Genomic DNA, 17638 nt, shown 5'->3' with positions numbered 1-17638 from the left:
TTTAAGATTGATGTGCGAGTGTCTTTCTTGACATCATCGTTGGCCCAGTACAGACCCTTTCGCGAGGGTGGGGTCTAGTAGAGCGCTCGCCAGAGATGCTTGTGTCGAATTACTCAATATGCTCTGATTGTTGCTGTTTTTCCCCGGTCACAACCAATGCACCTCGACTTGTATAACAATGGCCTTGGTCTGTTCTGCCATGTTGGGAAAATTGTATATAAAAGATACCATGCTGTAATGGGGAAATATAGCAGGTTTCCTCTGAAGACTAGCGCAATTACCAAAGTGCTAGACATACACTATACGATTCTGTTTGTGTCGTTAAACAATATATATTTGTATTTTTTTTAATGAAGACGTTTGCGGTTGATGTGCGATCTAAGTATGCCGTTGCATCACCCTTGACTGTCTAGACGAGGGCGGAACGTAGCCTAGTCGTTAATCGTTCGTCTGACGCGCGGTTTGTCTAGGGTCGATCCCCGTCGGTGGGCTCATTGGGCTATTTCTCATTCCAGCCAGTGATCTACGACTGGTATATCAAAATCTTTGGTGTGTGCTAACCTGTCTGGGATGGTTCATATAAAAGATCCTTTTCTACTAATGGACAAATGTAGCGGCTTTCCACTTTACGACTATATGTAAAAATTACCAACTGTTTGACATTCAATAGCCGATGATTAATAAATCAATGTACTCTTGTGGTGTCATAAAACAACAAACTTTAACTTTTAATTATTATTTTTAAAACTTTCTAGACATTTTCACGAAGGCAAACTGGATTAGTGTTTGTTTGTTTTTTGATAATAGGTTTCACATGGGAGTGAATGCCGTAAAATTGGCGTGCATTTTAAAAGTATGCATTATTTTAAGAAACTGAAGTTGATACCATAAATTAACAGTTGTAAAATAAAGACTATTCTTTTTGAAAGCTTTTTAAAACGTTCCACACACTCATTCCAAAACCACGACCTAATGTAGTAAGATAGAATAGAATACTAAATTAAGGAGAATAATCAGTGGATGAACCGTCTCACAGCTTAAGATCCAACAAAGGCTCATTTCCAGATGGTGTATGTAAAATATCTCTTGCTCCTAATGGAACAATGTAGCAGGTTTCCTCTATAATTATATATTAAAATTACCACATGTTTCACATCCAATAGCCAATTATTAACAAAATACTTAATTTCCAGTGTTCCCCACTGGGTGGAATTGACGTAACCTGAATTTTATATTGTAGTGAGCAACCCACGCTGTCTTTAAGTCTGTCGGATATCAAGTTTACGGGGGTTGTGAAATACCTCTCAAAAGTGCAAACAAGTGGAACTGAATTTCATTATTTAAAGTGCATGAACAGTAACTGATGCTTTTAGGAAGGCAAGATCGATGACTTATAAAACTGGCCCGTCGGGTTGTTTAAGGGAGACGGAATAATATATGGTGCCCCCAACCCCACCCCCAAGAAAATATACTGACTCATGGGGTGGGTGGGTAGGTGGAAGGGTCTGGTTCTGGGAGACATACTAGTTTCAAGGTCGATGGCTTAACCACTACGTCGAGATCAGAGGGTAAATTGCTTGGGACGTAAACGTGATGGTCCGATTTACCAGGACAGGTCGGGGATATCTAGACAATGACGATGACGTTAAACATTGTGAAAACCAGTTTTACCTGCACATTTGGACACTGTTGATGATATTTATTAAGCTCATTGCAGCCGTCATGTATTTTAAGAACCTCGCACCTTTCCTCGATTTTTCATACAATGTGGTAAAGCACTCGCTTGATGCGCGGTCGGTTCAGGATCAATCCTAGTCGGTGGCCCAAGAGGCGGGGATATGTTCATCTCCTTTCCCCGGCAACGCTAATGGATGGTGTATATATTATAGACGGATTCCATGACTACCCCGTTTTGTAGTTTAATTATATTGTTTTGTTGTATTAAAATTTAGCTTCCCTTGCCTTGCTGCTGAGCACTGATGAAGCATTAGTCATGTGGCAACAGTTTTATCTTTTGTCATGGATTGGTCAGGTCAAAGATTCCACACTGTAATGCAGCTCATGTGTATGTTGGCAAAACACTTCCTCCCAGTTTCTCTGATCTTAAATTATTTGGTAGAAAATCCTTTTGCATCTCGCTACCTGTTTGAGCAGGACGTAGCCCAGTGGTAATGCGCTCGCTTGATGCGCGGTCGGTTTAGGATCGATCCCCATCGGTAGCACCATTGGGCTATTTCTCGTTCCATACAGTGCTCCACAGCTGGTGTAGCAAAGGCCGTGGTATGTACTGTCGTGTCTGTGGGATGGTGCATATAAAAGATCTCTTGCTGCTAATCCAAAAAAGTATCCCATGAAGTGGCGACAGCGGGTTTCCTCCCTTAATATATGTGGTCCTTAACCATATGTCTGACGCCATATAACCGTAAATAACATATGTTGAGTGCGTCGTTAAATAAAATATTTCTTTCCTCGCTGCAATTAGCAAATTGTACATGGTGGACAAGAACGTCTAACGGTTCATGGCACAGAAGTTGACGTTTGGTGACAAACTCTGGAAGTGATATACCCTTATCCTCCCGACAGCACGGTCAACGTCTGCGTTTAGCTGAACCTTTTGTCTGTCTGTTCAGTATTGTTTCAGTTTATCATAAACTACAAGTCCTAGATCATACAAGTATTGGCCATAGTTATCCGTGAATGTTATAGAAAACACAAATCAGTCTGGTAAACGAGAGATTTATTTACACTGAATTCTTATTTTTTGGATGAGTTTATGCATATTTGTATCTTTACACTGGCGTAGTGGGGAGCACACGTTGTCGGTCCTTAATCACTTCTTCCCCCCTAACGCATTTTTATATATGTCTGTCGCCCCATAACACGACTTCAACAGTGTGGCTACGCCAGTGGTACGTTTCTAAAACAGTTGTGAGGAATAAAGAAAATGTTAACACTCAGACTGACCTCTTAAATTATTGATTTATATACTAGTCGACTTTCGGTAGGGATATATAAAATATATGTCATAGTAAACAATTTGTGCACGTTAAATTTGTGTAAGATGTGATAATGAATTGCATGACTAGATTCGTCATCCATCAAACAATACATGAGTCTGCTTTACTTGCAATGTGTTTCCCTCCCCCGTCCTCCCCCCGTATATCCCTAGCGAAAGTTGAGTTATGTATTTTAGATGGTCTTTGGATGTGTTTTTTTTGGGGGGGGGGGGGGGGGGGGGGGGGGGGGGGGCATTTTACCACCCGATTATGTTGTCACCTGCATTTTACCACCCGAGGTCCAAGAATTCAGTGTTTCAAACTCCCGTCGAAAAGTAATTCGACTATCACACATTTATTTTAATTGAAATTTTAAAACGTATTTTCTCAACTCAAAATTTCTCTACTGTCAAACTAAATTTATACATTTAATTATTGCAGACACAATGGTTCCGGAAGACTACAGACCGTTATACTTTTTTCATCCACCGTGTTCTAGGGGTAAGGAAATAAATGCTTTTCATTGTACTGAAATTTGTGCAGCTGTGAAAGAAAGACATGCGGCAGGTTATGCTGAAGAAAGTCTGTAGAGGATATTAGGCGAAGTCTAGTGGACCAAAGCTTCGACTGTCCTGCCACTATAAACTTAAAGGAGATGACATTTTACTACCATTCCTAATTTGAATCTATAGTAATAGAGGAACAGGAATGCCGTAGGGGTCATGAACTATTTACCCAATGGGGTGTTTGTTTTTTCACCGTCTCGCGGAATACCCACAAGGCATACCCTGTCTGTATCAGAAAGACCCCATGCTTTTTCAGTAGTTCTCCTTCACTCCTTGTCACCTCCCTCCCCAATCTCTCTCTCTCTCTCTCTCTCTCTCTCTCTCTCTCTCTCTCTCTCTCTCTCTCTCTCTCTCTCTCTCTCTCTCTCTCTCTCTCTCAGAGGACGTGCAGGATGGGACATAGTCAACTGGTAAAGCGCTCACTTGATGCGAGATCAGTCTAGGATCGATCCCGTCGGTGGGCCCATTGGGCTATTTCTCGTTCCAACCAGTGCACCACGACTGGTATGTGCTATCATGTCTTGTGTGATGGTGTACATAAAGATCCCTTGCTAATAGAACAATCTAGCAGGTGCATATAAAGGATCCCTTGCTACTAATTAACAAATGTACTGTGTTTCCTCTCTGAAGACATTTTAAAATTACAAAATGTTTGACATTCAGTAGCCGATGATTAATAAATCAATGTGCTCTAGAGGGGTCGTATAACAAAACACATTTTATAGACGTACATACTTGACTCTTACTTTGAACGTAAGCAAATGACACATGGCTGATTGTTTATGACCGGCTCGTTGGACCGTGTTAAACATTCAGTGCTTACGTCGACTTCACCGGCCTCGGTAGTGTAGTAGTTAAACCATCGATCTAGACACGTGGTGGGTACGGAGTTCGCATACCGATATAGGCTCACACCCAGAGCGAGTTTAAATACTCAATCGGTAGATGTAAGGTCACTACACCGACTTCTCTCTCACTAACCACTAACATATTGTCCAGAACAGCCCATGTAGCAGAGGTGTGTGTGTGCGTGTGTGTGTGTGTGTGTGTGTGTGTGTCCAGCATAGCGTACTTGAATCTTAATTGGTTATAAGCACGAAAACCGGAGAAAATTTATGCAACAACGAGTTCATATTGTTTCAAGGATTTTTACCCTTAAAGACTACTTAGTGTATACAGTATGAGATATGTAGGGTTTGGGTATAATTCAGTTGCTGAAATTCCAGGAATACCCTTATTTCAGTGATGGAGTCATACCCGTAGTTTGATGATGTAGTATGCATGTAGGTAAAACGATTTGGAGCAATCGGGCCTTTTTCATTCCAGTTACGGCTCTGAATGCGTGCATCGCTAGACTCAGCGGGTAGGTGTAAAGCCAAATACACCGAGTCTCATCCACTTAATGGCTGCGATGAAAGATGTCACGAATGTATGACCCCAATGGGGGATTGGGGGGGGGGGGGGGGGGGTATCCTCAGTGATGCCTACAAGGCGTGACGCACGGCCCTGTCAAGTAGTTCCATACCTAAAAGGAAATACATGTACCGCACCTTCATCAATTATCGCATCATCATCTATATGTTTTGATGTCCTAAGAAAAATGTCTTTGACTCTCATGTTATATGTTGGGGGGGGGGGGGGGGGGGGGGGGGGAGAGAAGATTGTGAGGGTGGGTATTATACGTTTTGGGGATTTAAATGGTGGTGTGGCTGCCTCGGATCTTTACCTAAAATACCCTAGACGAAAACTAAGCTAGCTGGTTGAAGAGAAGAATTGATGAGACGATGCCACCGACGTTATTCCAGTGGCAGCCTGACGTTGTGGTGACGCCAGTGTGTAGTACAGTTGACAGGTACGTGCATCCATAAACGAAAATCTTCAGAACATATCACAATGCAGCGGCATTTGTTGCATAAAGTACACTTCGTTTCATTATCATACACTTCCTCCGCGTAGCACTTCATCAAGGGGCATTACTATTATTGACTGGGATCAATCCCCGTCGGTGGGCTATTTCTCGTTCCAGCTAGTGCACCACGACTGGTATATCGTAGGTTGTGGTATGTGCTATCACAATATGCTGTCTGGGATGGTGCATATAAAGGATCCGTTGTAACCAAGGAAAAAATATGGGTTTCTTTTCTAAGACCATGTCAAAATTACCAAATGTTTGACGTCCAATAGCCGATGATTAATAAATCAATGTGCTCTAGTGCTGTCGTTAAAACAAACATTAACATTATTGTATAAAGTACATTTCGTTTAATTTTTACAATTATTTGTTTGTCATATTTGTATCGTACACTTTCTCAACGTGGCACTTCAAATGTGAGATGGGGCATTAATGTTAGTGACTGGGATCGATCTCCGTCGGTGGGCCCATTGGGATATTTCTCGTTCCAGCCAGTGCACCACGACTGGTATATCAAAAGCCATGGTATGTACTACCCTGTCTGTGGGATGGTGCATATAAAAGATCCCTTGCTGCTAATCGAAAAGAGTAGCCCATGAAGTGGCGACAGCGGGTGTCCTCTCAATATCTGTGTGGTCCTTCACCATATGTCTGACGCCATATAATCATAAATAAAATGTGTTGAATGCGTCGTTAAATAAAACATTTCTATTATATGGTGCATATAAAGGTTCCGTTGCTACTAAGAAAAAAATGTAGTGGGTTTCCTCTACGACATGGATGTCAAATTACCATATGTTTATAACCTATGATTAATAAATCAATGTGCTCTAGTGGAGTCGTTAAACAAAACAAACTTTGGTAGTTCGAATCTCGGCGGTGTACTGGTTATGCAATCGGACTTGAGGCAAGTAGGTACTGGGGTTCGTATCCCACCTGCAGGTTCCATGTACCCCGAGCTCAGGTGATGCCGAGATAGCTCAACTACAGCAAGCGCGGAGCAAGGCCCTGTCAATTATTAGTCTCGTACCGAAATGGAAATACTGCGGCTTCACCATTCATTTCATCATTATCCATGTTTGTAATGTCAAAAAAAAAAAAAAAAAAAAAAAATATTTCCGTGTTAAAAATGTTTGTAGCGTTTTTAAATAAATAATAAAACAATTATAAAGTTATTGAATATGGATGGCAAGTTGTAACTATTTCAGCATGACTGATATAAAACTAACTAGCTCAAAACGTGCCGTTGTAGAATTAAAAGAAATCTCCATTACGCTTGTCATCATGTTTGATACCCAGTAGTTGATAGTTAATACAGCGATGTGCTCTAATGGTGTCTTTAAACAACACACTTTTATAGCTTTACGGGCCTTGTGCCTGAGAGGTGACGCTTTGCCATCTAAGAATTCTAAATAAAATTGTTCAGCGAGTTGCAGAATCACTCGCTGTGTGGACCCTTTGGCTCCTTCCTGTCTCGACCTGCTCGCCACGACTGATTTATGATGAAAGTCCCTGGTATGTGGTGTCCTGTCAATAGAAACGTGCATATAAAACATGACTTGTTGTTTCATAGTAGTTACGTAACGTCCTAACTAGTGTCCCACGACTGTATACACAAAGCTGTGGTATGTGATATCCTGTCTTGGAAAGTGCATGCAAAAGATCTATCCCATGCTGGTGTTTGATAAGAGTAGCTACATAACGTGTCACCAATGCCCTACGACTGGTATATCAAAAGTTGTGGTATTTTGTGTCCTGTCTAGGAAAGTAAACAATAGATCCATCTTTGCTTTTTGATAGAAGTAGCCCTGTAATGGCCCAACCAATGCCCTACGACTGGTATATCAAAAGTTGTGGTATGTGGTGTCCTGTCTAGGGAAGATTAAACAATGGATCCATTTCTGCTTTTTGATAGAAGTAGCCATGTAATGGCCCAACCAATGCCCTACGACTGGTATATCAAAAGTTGTGGTATGTGGTGTCCTGTCTAGGGAAGATTAAACAATGGATCCATTTCTGCTTTTTGATAGAAGTAGCCATGTAATGGCCCAAATGCCAATGCCCTACATTTTAAATTACGACTATTGGTGTCTACTGGTATATCAAAAGTTGTGGTATGGTGTCTAACATGGTTATTTCCTGTTATAGGGAAGTTTGGTGTCTATTAAATAATGGATCAATATTTGGTGTCTAACTGCTTATTTCAATGTTTGGTGTCTAACATAGATTTAGCCATGTTTGGTGGCCCAACCAATGATTTCAATGTTTGGTGTCTCTACATGGTTATTTCAATCTTTGGTGTCTAACATGATTATTTCAGGGAACATTTGGGGGTTATTTCAATGTTTGGTGTCTATGGTTGGAGGAGGATCGTAAACAATTTCAATCTTTGGTGAGAATCAATATATAATAAAATTATAACTGTCGCAATATTTAGGGGTGTGGGGGCTCGGGGCCCCTGCAAAGATCCGCCTCTGGTTTATATTCACTTTCCTATAAACGGTACTACACATCACGGCCTTCGGTGTACTAGTTGTGGGACACTTGTGATGGGGAAACCTCTCGAGGCCGTCGAGTGTAATCGATCCCTCGACCCATCGTAGCCCAGTCGATCTCTACCACTGGACTACATCCCGTCTCTGTCTGTAGGAAAGTGCATATAACAGAGATGTAGCGGGTTTCCTCTGAAGACATTTTATCTACTAACCGCCGATGAAAGAGAGTGGGTGTCGAAATAACTATTACAGTGCACCTCCCTCGTCACCCACCTCCAACTCCCCGCCCGTTTGAGGACGAAAATGTACGGGTGGTGGTGATGTTTTTGTTGTTTTTGTTGTTGTTGTTGTACGCGATATAATTAAAAAAGAAATAAATGACTGGTGCGCTCCGTACTAGAGATTGTGTTCCGACTCCCATAGGCTTTTTGGTAGGTTTCTGGGTTCGTATTTTCGCGTAGCCCAGTCGTAAAGGATCGAACTATTCTAGTCGATGGTCCACGCAATGGTGTGACAAAGGCCTTGGTGTGTACTATCATGTCTGTGAGATAATGCATATAAAAAATGCTTTGCTGCTAATAAAAAAAAGAGTATCTCGTGAAGTGGTAGCAGCGGATTTTCTCACTAATAAGTAAATAAACCATATACCGTAATTAAAATCGTATTTGCATAAGGCAAAGTCAAAAGGAAGTTTTATGCAAAACTGTGATTGCTTCCATGATCCACTATCATGTGCTCGTCCTGAGAGGACCGCCACTCATGTAGGAGATATTTAATCTATCCTGGACCGCCTGTAGGAGGGCTGCCACTCCCAGATGTATCTAGTGTGTCGTTAAATAAAACAATAAACACACACACACACACACACACTCATTCTCTCTCTCTCTCTCTCTCTCTCTCTCTCTCTCTCTCTCTCTCTCTCTCTCTCTCTCTCTCTCTCTCTCTCTCTCTCTCTCTCTCTCTCTCTCTCTCTCTCTCTCTCTCTCTAACAGAGCTGTGTGTCCAGTACAAGCTTGAACATTAACTAGACTGTAACATGAACATGTGGGTTTGTGACTGATTGTTCGACGACTGACAACAGATTTAACGATTTGGGGTTGACGACTGACAGTTTCGGGTAAATCTGCCATGGTACCTCGTCGCCTAGTGTAAGCTGGCCTTTAATGACTGTTATGTTGATATCACGTTACCAAACTATCTGAAACATGCAAGATGGACGTTGAGATGGCATAATAATATTATAATGTTGGTGTTTACACAATTAACACACTTGGGAGTATTTGTCGTTTTGGTCACCGTCACCAAACTGTCGGATACACCCGAAACGAATTGCTTAAATTATTGTTTTGTTGTTTACACGTATGTGGTTTTATTATTATTATTAATATCACGTTGATTGTCTCAACGAAACTGGAATACATATAAAACGCAATTGTTCCCATATGTTACTGTTGTAGTTTGTTGTAGCTGTTGTTGTTTACACTGGAGTGTTTATGTTGATATGTTGGCCACCTTAATATTACCAAACTTGCCTGTTGGCCAATCCCAAATTTGATCTGCAAGTAAATATTGTTTAAACCAATATTACCTAACTGCCAGATACACACACAACTGAATTCTTCAACCGTATTGTTATTGTTGTTTACATGTGCGTGTTTATGCTAATTTATTAACAATATTAGTAATATCATGTTCAACTTGTTGGCCACCTTAACCAAACTGTCAGATACACACAGAACGGAATTCTCCACATGTTGGATCGGAATCGACGGATCAAGCCGAAACCGGAGCGCTTCCAGTCGTGTAAAGACAAGTTCGACATCGTGATAACGTGCGAGGAGAGGGTGTACGACCAGGTTGTTGACGGTACGTAACCATGGTGATAACACGTAACCATATCGATTAAACGTAACCATACTAATAACGTGTGGGGAGAGGGTGTACGACCAGGTTGTTGACGGTAGAGGGTGTACGACCAAGTTGTTGACGGTATGTAACCATGGTGATAACACGTAACCATATCGATTAAACGTAACCATACTGATAACGTGTGAGAAGAGGGTGTACGACCAGGTTGTTGACGGTATGAAACCATGGTGATGCCACGTAACCATATCGATTAAACGTAACCATACTGATAACGTGTGAGGAGGTGTACGACCATGTTGTTGACGGTACGTAACCATAGTGATAAAACGTAACCATGCCGATAACGTACGAGGAGAGGATGTACGACCAAGTTGTTGACGGTACGTTGAAATATCCGCATTATAATGCTTTTTAGGTTTATTTTGAATGCAATTAACGCATCCCATAACACCCTCATCCTCAAGTCCCCTTCCACTCCCATGGTGGCCAGATGCATTGTGCTACTAGTACACGACTACTAGTATATCAAAGTCTAGTCTGTGACGGTCGTAGTTTCTAAAGGGTTTGAAAAAAATAATATTTGAGCAGTTTAGGGTGGGGGCAGTAGGTTCGAATACCGTCAGTGTAGACTTCGTGTATTTACTAGATCTGACCCACTAACATGTCGCCATGCTTGTTGTTTCTAGACTTGGAGAACCGCGAGAAGGACGACGCCCAAGCGACTCACATCATCAACATCGACATCCAGGACAACCACGAGGAGGCAACCATCGGCGCGTTCCTCATATGTGAGCTGGTCACACTGGTGAGTAGACCTCATATGTGAACTTGTTTACTTTGGTGAGTATTCCTCATATGTGAGCTTGTCACACTGGTGAGTAAACCTCATATGTGAACTTGTTTACTTTGGTGAGTATTCCTCATGTGTGAACTGATCACTCTGGTGAGTGTTTCTCATATGTGAACTTGTCATTCTGGTGAGTGTTTCTCATATGAGGTTGTCCCACTGGTGAGTAGTCCTCATATGTGAACTTGTCATACTGGTGAGTATTCCTCATATGTGAACTTGTCACATTGGCGAGTATTCCACGTATGAACGTGTCACTTTGGTGAGTATTACCAATAATACAATCTTGTCACTTTTGTAAGTATACTTTTAAGTTTATACTAATATGTGTGCTTGTCATACTTGTGAGTATTTCTATGTGAACCTTCCGTTTTATCAAGTTTTCCCATTTGTGATTCATATTGAGAGACGCATCATGGTGGTGGTATTTTAATTTTTTAATAATTGAATATGATGATGGTGATGATGACGATGATAATAATGATACTTTTAAAAATTGCAATGGTATTGTTCACAAACATTTTTTTCCTTTATTTATGTTTCAGCTGTACACATCAGACGACATTGACAATGACATAGACGAGATTCTACAAGAGTTCGAGGCGAAAATCAATAGAACTATTTTACACACGGCAACCTTCTACTGACCCAACAGCTCTCAACCGATTCCAGCGCGTGTGTGATTCCTTGTCCTTGTCTTGATGCAGGTCCACATTAAGACGCAGATTGCTTGTTTCCGTAATCCGTATACGTAATCCTAATCGTAATCCACAATGCATAGAGTGATCGGATACGCACACAAGTACGGACGACGTATAAATGGAATCTAATCAACACATTTGTATAGAAAGTGACTGATGCGGATTACGCATTACGCATTACGGATTACGTATACGTATTCGCATGCGACTTACGGACAAAATGGAATTTGCGCCCAATGTTGCCTGTGTTGTTTGCAAGAGAATCTTTGTTATACGTTGATAGTGAAATCGGATTTTGTGCATCTCGGTGTTCTCAAGTCAAATCATTGTCGCTGATATTGGCTTGGTTTATAGCTACCAGTGATGTAACACACTGGTTAACGACCATGTATGGGTGTTCGTTGTCATGGATATGCAGCTGAAACCTCAACCTCCACAGAGGTTCACATTGAGGGTCCCTAGTTCGATCCCCTTTGGTGGAGGTTCAGTAATTTATTAGAAACATAATATTTGACATTAATCCTGTTAAGGAAATCGGCTACTGTTTAACCTTAGATTCTTTGTGGGACGATTCAGTGGTTAAAGCTCAAAGGTATCACACAAACTGGCTACACCCATTCGTCAAGACGCAGCACCTTATAGAAGTCTGCAATGGACCCAAGCGAAGAGCAGGGGCATTTGCCTCCTCCCCCCACCACCCTCTCCCCGAATTTAAAACCCGTATGTTGCTGTGCCTTGATTCGGTTCTTTTTTTTCTTCTTCATTTTGTTTTCCTTTTCTTTCCTTTTTTTATATTTACCAAACCACCCCGTGTCCCTGTTAATTTAGGCTAAGTAAAGGCCCTGGAATCATGACAGTTAATGGTCATAGGCACTTAAAGCTTTAATCAGTACCGAGTTAGTCTTCCAGAGAGTGGGCACTTGTCGTCTTACCGTGTACATATTAAACTGTCAGATAGCGCTCACCCTCCTGAACACATTGTATTTGCTAATGTATTACAAGACACGCGCACGCACGTACGTACGTATGTATGCTCACACAGACACGATGTTGCCAGGCGCGGATCCAGGATTTTTTTAATAGAGGGGGACCAAAACACGTGATAAATAGAATTAAAAGGTCGTTGGCATGTGGACGGGATAAGTGCATTTTTTTATTATTATTATTATTATTATTTTTTTTTTTTTTTTTTTATTTTTGTATGTGTGTGTGTGTGTATTCTCTAATATGTATTGCTTGACAAAACATAGGAAGGGTCCACGCTCTTTGGGCACCCGCGTGAATCCGCGCCTGGTTGCGAATACAGCTGAAAGGGATTTAAATTTTAATCCGAAGGGAATCATGAGGTTTCACAGTTGCCAAAAAGGGGCGATAACAAACTGTAAACCGAGGCTGTGCTGAAAACGAGTCTGTTGTACCAGTGTATCGTCCAGTAAAGAAGTTGGTTGTTTGGTGCCAGCACAAAACCCCAACAGACAAAACCCCAACAGACAAAACCCCAACAAATAAAACCCCGCCTGTCAAAACCATATACTGTTATTTCAAATGTGGACAAAATCCAAAGCACTTTTATATGGAACGTATTATAAAATTAGTCTGGAAGTGGCTGTCCAAAGCACTTTTATATGGAACGTATTATAAAATTAGTCTGGAAGTGGCTGTCCTCTTTATGGCGGTGCAAGAAGGATGTATTGTCCAGTAAATGATCTCCTTATATAGTCACTGTTATGATGGAGATATTGTATTATGTTATCACAGCTGTACTTAATCCATTGAGCTGTCCGGTGCTAGGTTTGGTTTAGTAAACTAGTCTGGGAGTGGCAGTCCTCTCTTGGCGGTACAGGTGGGATGAAATCTCCGTTAAAGGGTCTCCTACGAAGTGGCTGTCTTAGACGAGGCACCAAATAAATTCATGGAATCGGTCACTATTTTTTTTTTTTTTTTAATATCCATTCAATTGTGGAGAGATACGGTCTTTGTGTATAATGGTTTTGTCCTGCATATTTATCATGCAGATACCAACACCTAGGATTCTTGAACAGTCTCGTGTTCTTGTACCGTTCATTGTGCATGTTCTTCGTGGGGTAACTGAACGCCAGTGGAGAACGGCGGCATCGCTTATGGTGAGGTTCACTGATCGGTGACTGTTCTTATAAAACGTTTAGTCTAGACTTCGTCTCTAATGACGTCACACGCATGCAATTTGTATTGCGTTGTCATGATGATAGAGTCTAGAGTCGAGACTGGAACAGTTATATAAGAACGGGGCCTGGACTGGTAGCATACAATTCGCCAGGTACTAGGTTGTACTTGCAAGTCCAATGGGTATTATTTGAAATGGGAAGTTTACTTATGATAAACCAGTTTATGAGTCATACTATTATAAGCCGTCTTGGGGTTTTTATTTATCTACATTTGAGATAAGCGGTAGGGCTTTTGTCTGTTGGAGGTCATTGGGGTTTGTTTCTGGAGTTTCCAGGAAAACATGTCGGCCTTTTAAATATTAAAATACTCTCACAAGCGGCGTCTAGAGGGACTGAGACTTCGTCACGTGTTTGTTGACTCGTCTGTATATAGTATATATTTTACTACTGCCTGGAATTTGTAGTGGTTGTGGCTTCGTGTGTTTGCGAGAAAGGTATTTGTTGCTACCTTGGGTTTGTAATGATTGTGGCTTCGTGTGTTTGTGAGAAAGGTGTTTGTCGCTAGCTTGGATTTGTAGTGATTGTGGCTTCGTGTGTTTGTGAGGAAAATATTTGTTTGTCGCGAGCATAAGGTAGATGTATATACAGTTTGTAAATAATGTACAGAATATTTGAGGGGGGGGGGGGGGGGGAGCTTCGAAAAAACAAGATACGTGATTTAAAATACATGTGTTACTCAAACAACACAGACGTGATTTTTTAGGCCACACGCACACACATAACACATGACCGCACGCACATACAATATTACGAAGTGATCGAGCAAATCGGTTAACTACTAAACATTCACTTCAGGATTTTGTTCTCCCCTAAAGAAATGTTTTTCAGTGTCGTACCTATTGCTATATAGATGGGGTGCAATAAAGAGGGGCGTAACTGCCAACATTTGGTACTTGGCCCAGGTTTTTGCTTATCTTAATATACAATGGGGTTGTATTCTCCAAGAGAAATGAAATATGGATATTTTACTTGGCACGATGGAAGTAATATAGGGTGGGATGTGGGGTGGGTGGGTGGTGTGAATCTTTAAAATAGGAACATCTGAAGCCACCGACTAGTACACTGTAGTGTAAAATACGTTCTGGTGAAATAGAAACTACGTACTGTGGTAGGCTAACTAATCTTCTTTTTTTTTTTTTTTTTAATTAACATTTTTGTGATGAAAATTTCAGTATATCTTGTTAATAAACTGTATTGGTGGTAGACTGATGTGAGAACTGCAAACTTAAACAAAATATCGATAATAAAAATATTTTGGTAACATGGTTTTTGTTTTGTTGTGTTTTTAGTTTATTCCCCCCGCCCCTCTCCTCCTCCTCTCTCTCTCTCTCTCTCTCTCTCTCTCTCTCTCTCTCTCTCTCTCTCTCTCTCTCTCTCTCTCTCTCTCTCTCTCTCTCTCTCTCTCTCTCTCTCTCTTATAAAATAAAAGATCCCTTGCTGCTAATCGGAAAGAGTAGCCCATGTAGTGGCGACAGCGGGTTTCCTCTCAAAATCTGTGTGGTCCTTAACCATATGTCTGACGCCATATAACCGTAAATCAAATGTGTTGAGTGCGTCGTTAAATAAAACATTTCTTTCTTTCTTTCTAATCCTACTAGACTAGACTACGATCGTCTACTAAGGACGGATATGTATGATGTGTCTTGATGACTGAGTTTTGTATCTAATCCTACTAGACTATAGGCTACGATCGTCTACTAAGGACGGATATGTATGATGTATCTTTATTACTGAATTTTGTATCTAATCCTACTGGACTATAGACTACGATCGTCTACTAAGGACGGATATGTATGATGTATCTTTATGACTGAGTTTTGTATCTAATCCTACAAGACTATAGACTACGATCGTCTACAAGGATGGATATGTATGATGTATCTTTATGACTGAGTTTTGTATTTAATCCTACTAGACTATAGACTACGATCGTCAACTAAGGATGGATATGTATGATGTATTTTTATGACTGAGTTTTGTATTTAATCCTACTAGACTATAGACTACGATCGTCTACTATAGTACTAAGGACGGGTATGTATAATGTATCTTGATGACTGAGGTTTGTATCTAATCCTACTAAACTATAGGCTACGATGTTCTACTAAGGACGGATATGTATGATGTAGGCCTATCTTGATTACTGAGTTTTGTATTTAATCCTACTAGACTATAGACTACGATCGTCTACTAAGGACGGATATGCATGATGTATCTTGATGACCGAGTTTTGGCTGAGGTTTCGTTCTCTGAAATGTGTCCTGGACCAGCTAATTAATACTTCACAGCTGGGACATCAAGTATTCAGAAAAGAAGGCCTATGTGATTTTCTTTCACTGGAAATGTGCATTAAAATGAACCCATTGCTGCTAATCAGTATAAGAGCAGCCTATATCTCGTAACAGAGGGTTTCTTCTCTCGCTGCCTGGATTATGTACCTAGACTTCTTGGAGCAGATAATTAAATAATGCCTTCCTATAAAGGTTGTGTGGGTTTTAACTTTTTTTTTTACTTCATCTACTAGCAGTTAAAGCTAAAATCGGAAAGACGTCCGCCTGTTACCCCCTATTATCCTATTATATTGCTACATGTCTAAAGAGGGAACCGTACCATAACTTAGCCCAGTACTCTGACTGTAAGAGAGCTAGATGGACATTTGGACAGTTGTACGCTCTCATTACAGTCAGAGACCAACCTATGTATTTTTTTGGCAATTCCTGACAACCAAAAAGTTGGCAAAGATTCCCGCTCTAATACCACACCAATCCTATGTTTGACGTCAAATACCTTTACATCAATCATTTTCGAGTTAACTGATAAAAAAAAAAATCCACATATTAATCACTAATAACACATACTACGGAAAGAAATCCGACAGCACCCATATTCAGCTACGCTTCGTGACACCCCGTCGCCATAATTACAAAGCTCGGCGATCTATTTCGAGACGTAGATCACGTGATCGCCCATTGGGCGATTCCGCCTTGTGCAGCAGTTACAGGGGCCGTCTCATACCAAGCGACGTAAAAGTAACACACACACACACACACACACACACACACACACACACACACACACACACACACAGAGAAACAATATTATATTCACCTTTTCTCCAGGTGAAAAAGTCTTTGATCTACGACTGGTATGCCTGCTTGGCGTGTGTACCACTCTGTCGCTTTGGTGTTTGTCGGGCACTTGGAGTGGCTGGTAGTTTTGTGGCTATGTATGAGCCTGGTTTTTTTAACTTTTCTAAATTTTATCTCCACAGTTGACAATTTTTTAAAAACTTTTGTGTCCAAGGAACGAATCGTCAAACTACATTGGAGACAGACGAATAATTCTTTTTCGGGAGTGACAGTTACATCACAAACATCACTTAATGTCTGTGCAGCACTGGGCCAACCTTTGAATTGTGTACAAATTCCTGTTCTACGCAACCGTCCACTTTTATCCTCGAAACGTTCTTTACAGCATGCACATTCCATCGCAGAAACACAAAACGAAACTAATCCATGTTGTAACGTCGCTTGGTATGATTGTTTGAAACTATTAACGTGCATACATGCCACAAAGGCTTCACGCACGCCTGTCATGGGCTTAGTCTCTGGCCTTTGTCAGTGACTGAGTCTAGGACAAGGGGGGGGGGGGGATGAGTTTGAAGTGGGCAGAATTTTGAATAAGTATTTAGTTACGTCCAGCGACAGCGCGGACCGACTAGTAGACACCGAAAATGGGCCGTGTTCTGACAGGCTGAATTTCGATTCCTTCGGGTCTAACTAGAAAAACCTATATCTCGGTCGAAAAGGTTTGAAGTTGATTTGAGCAATTGAACGGGCGCCAAAGTAAAAAGCGTTGGACTATTTATAAAAAAATAAACATAAGAATTTTGAAACTCGATCGAAAAGTATTTTAAAGTCCAACTAAGCCCAAAAAGGAGGTTACCTGTCCTAGTTAAGGTTGGCGTCTACGGGGAGGAGATGGTGTAGCTGTTGTTGAAGTGGGGCACCAACTTCCTGAAGTCGTGCTCCAACAGGCGCTTGGTCAA

The 17638-nt window shown here is 41.1% G+C and overlaps 1 protein-coding gene across 1 annotated transcript in view; it reads left to right on the top strand.

The window, feature by feature from the left end:
• Positions 1–14844, top strand: part of LOC121390044 (RNA polymerase II subunit A C-terminal domain phosphatase SSU72-like) — a 30974-nt gene extending 16130 nt beyond the window's left edge. The window contains exons 3-5 of the mRNA XM_041521749.1: positions 9696–9835; positions 10525–10643; positions 11231–14844. Of these exons, the coding sequence (XP_041377683.1) occupies positions 9696–9835; positions 10525–10643; positions 11231–11332 (361 nt within the window). The 3' untranslated portion in view covers positions 11333–14844. The remainder of the gene's footprint in view (positions 1–9695; positions 9836–10524; positions 10644–11230) is intronic.
• Positions 14845–17638: the final 2794 nt, after the last annotated feature.

The sequence above is a fragment of the Gigantopelta aegis genome, chromosome 15 (assembly GCF_016097555.1).
Source record: "Gigantopelta aegis isolate Gae_Host chromosome 15, Gae_host_genome, whole genome shotgun sequence".
Lineage (NCBI taxonomy): Eukaryota > Metazoa > Mollusca > Gastropoda > Neomphalida > Peltospiridae > Gigantopelta > Gigantopelta aegis.
Note: the sequence above shows the minus strand (reverse complement) of the source record. Positions and strands in the feature narration are given on the sequence as shown.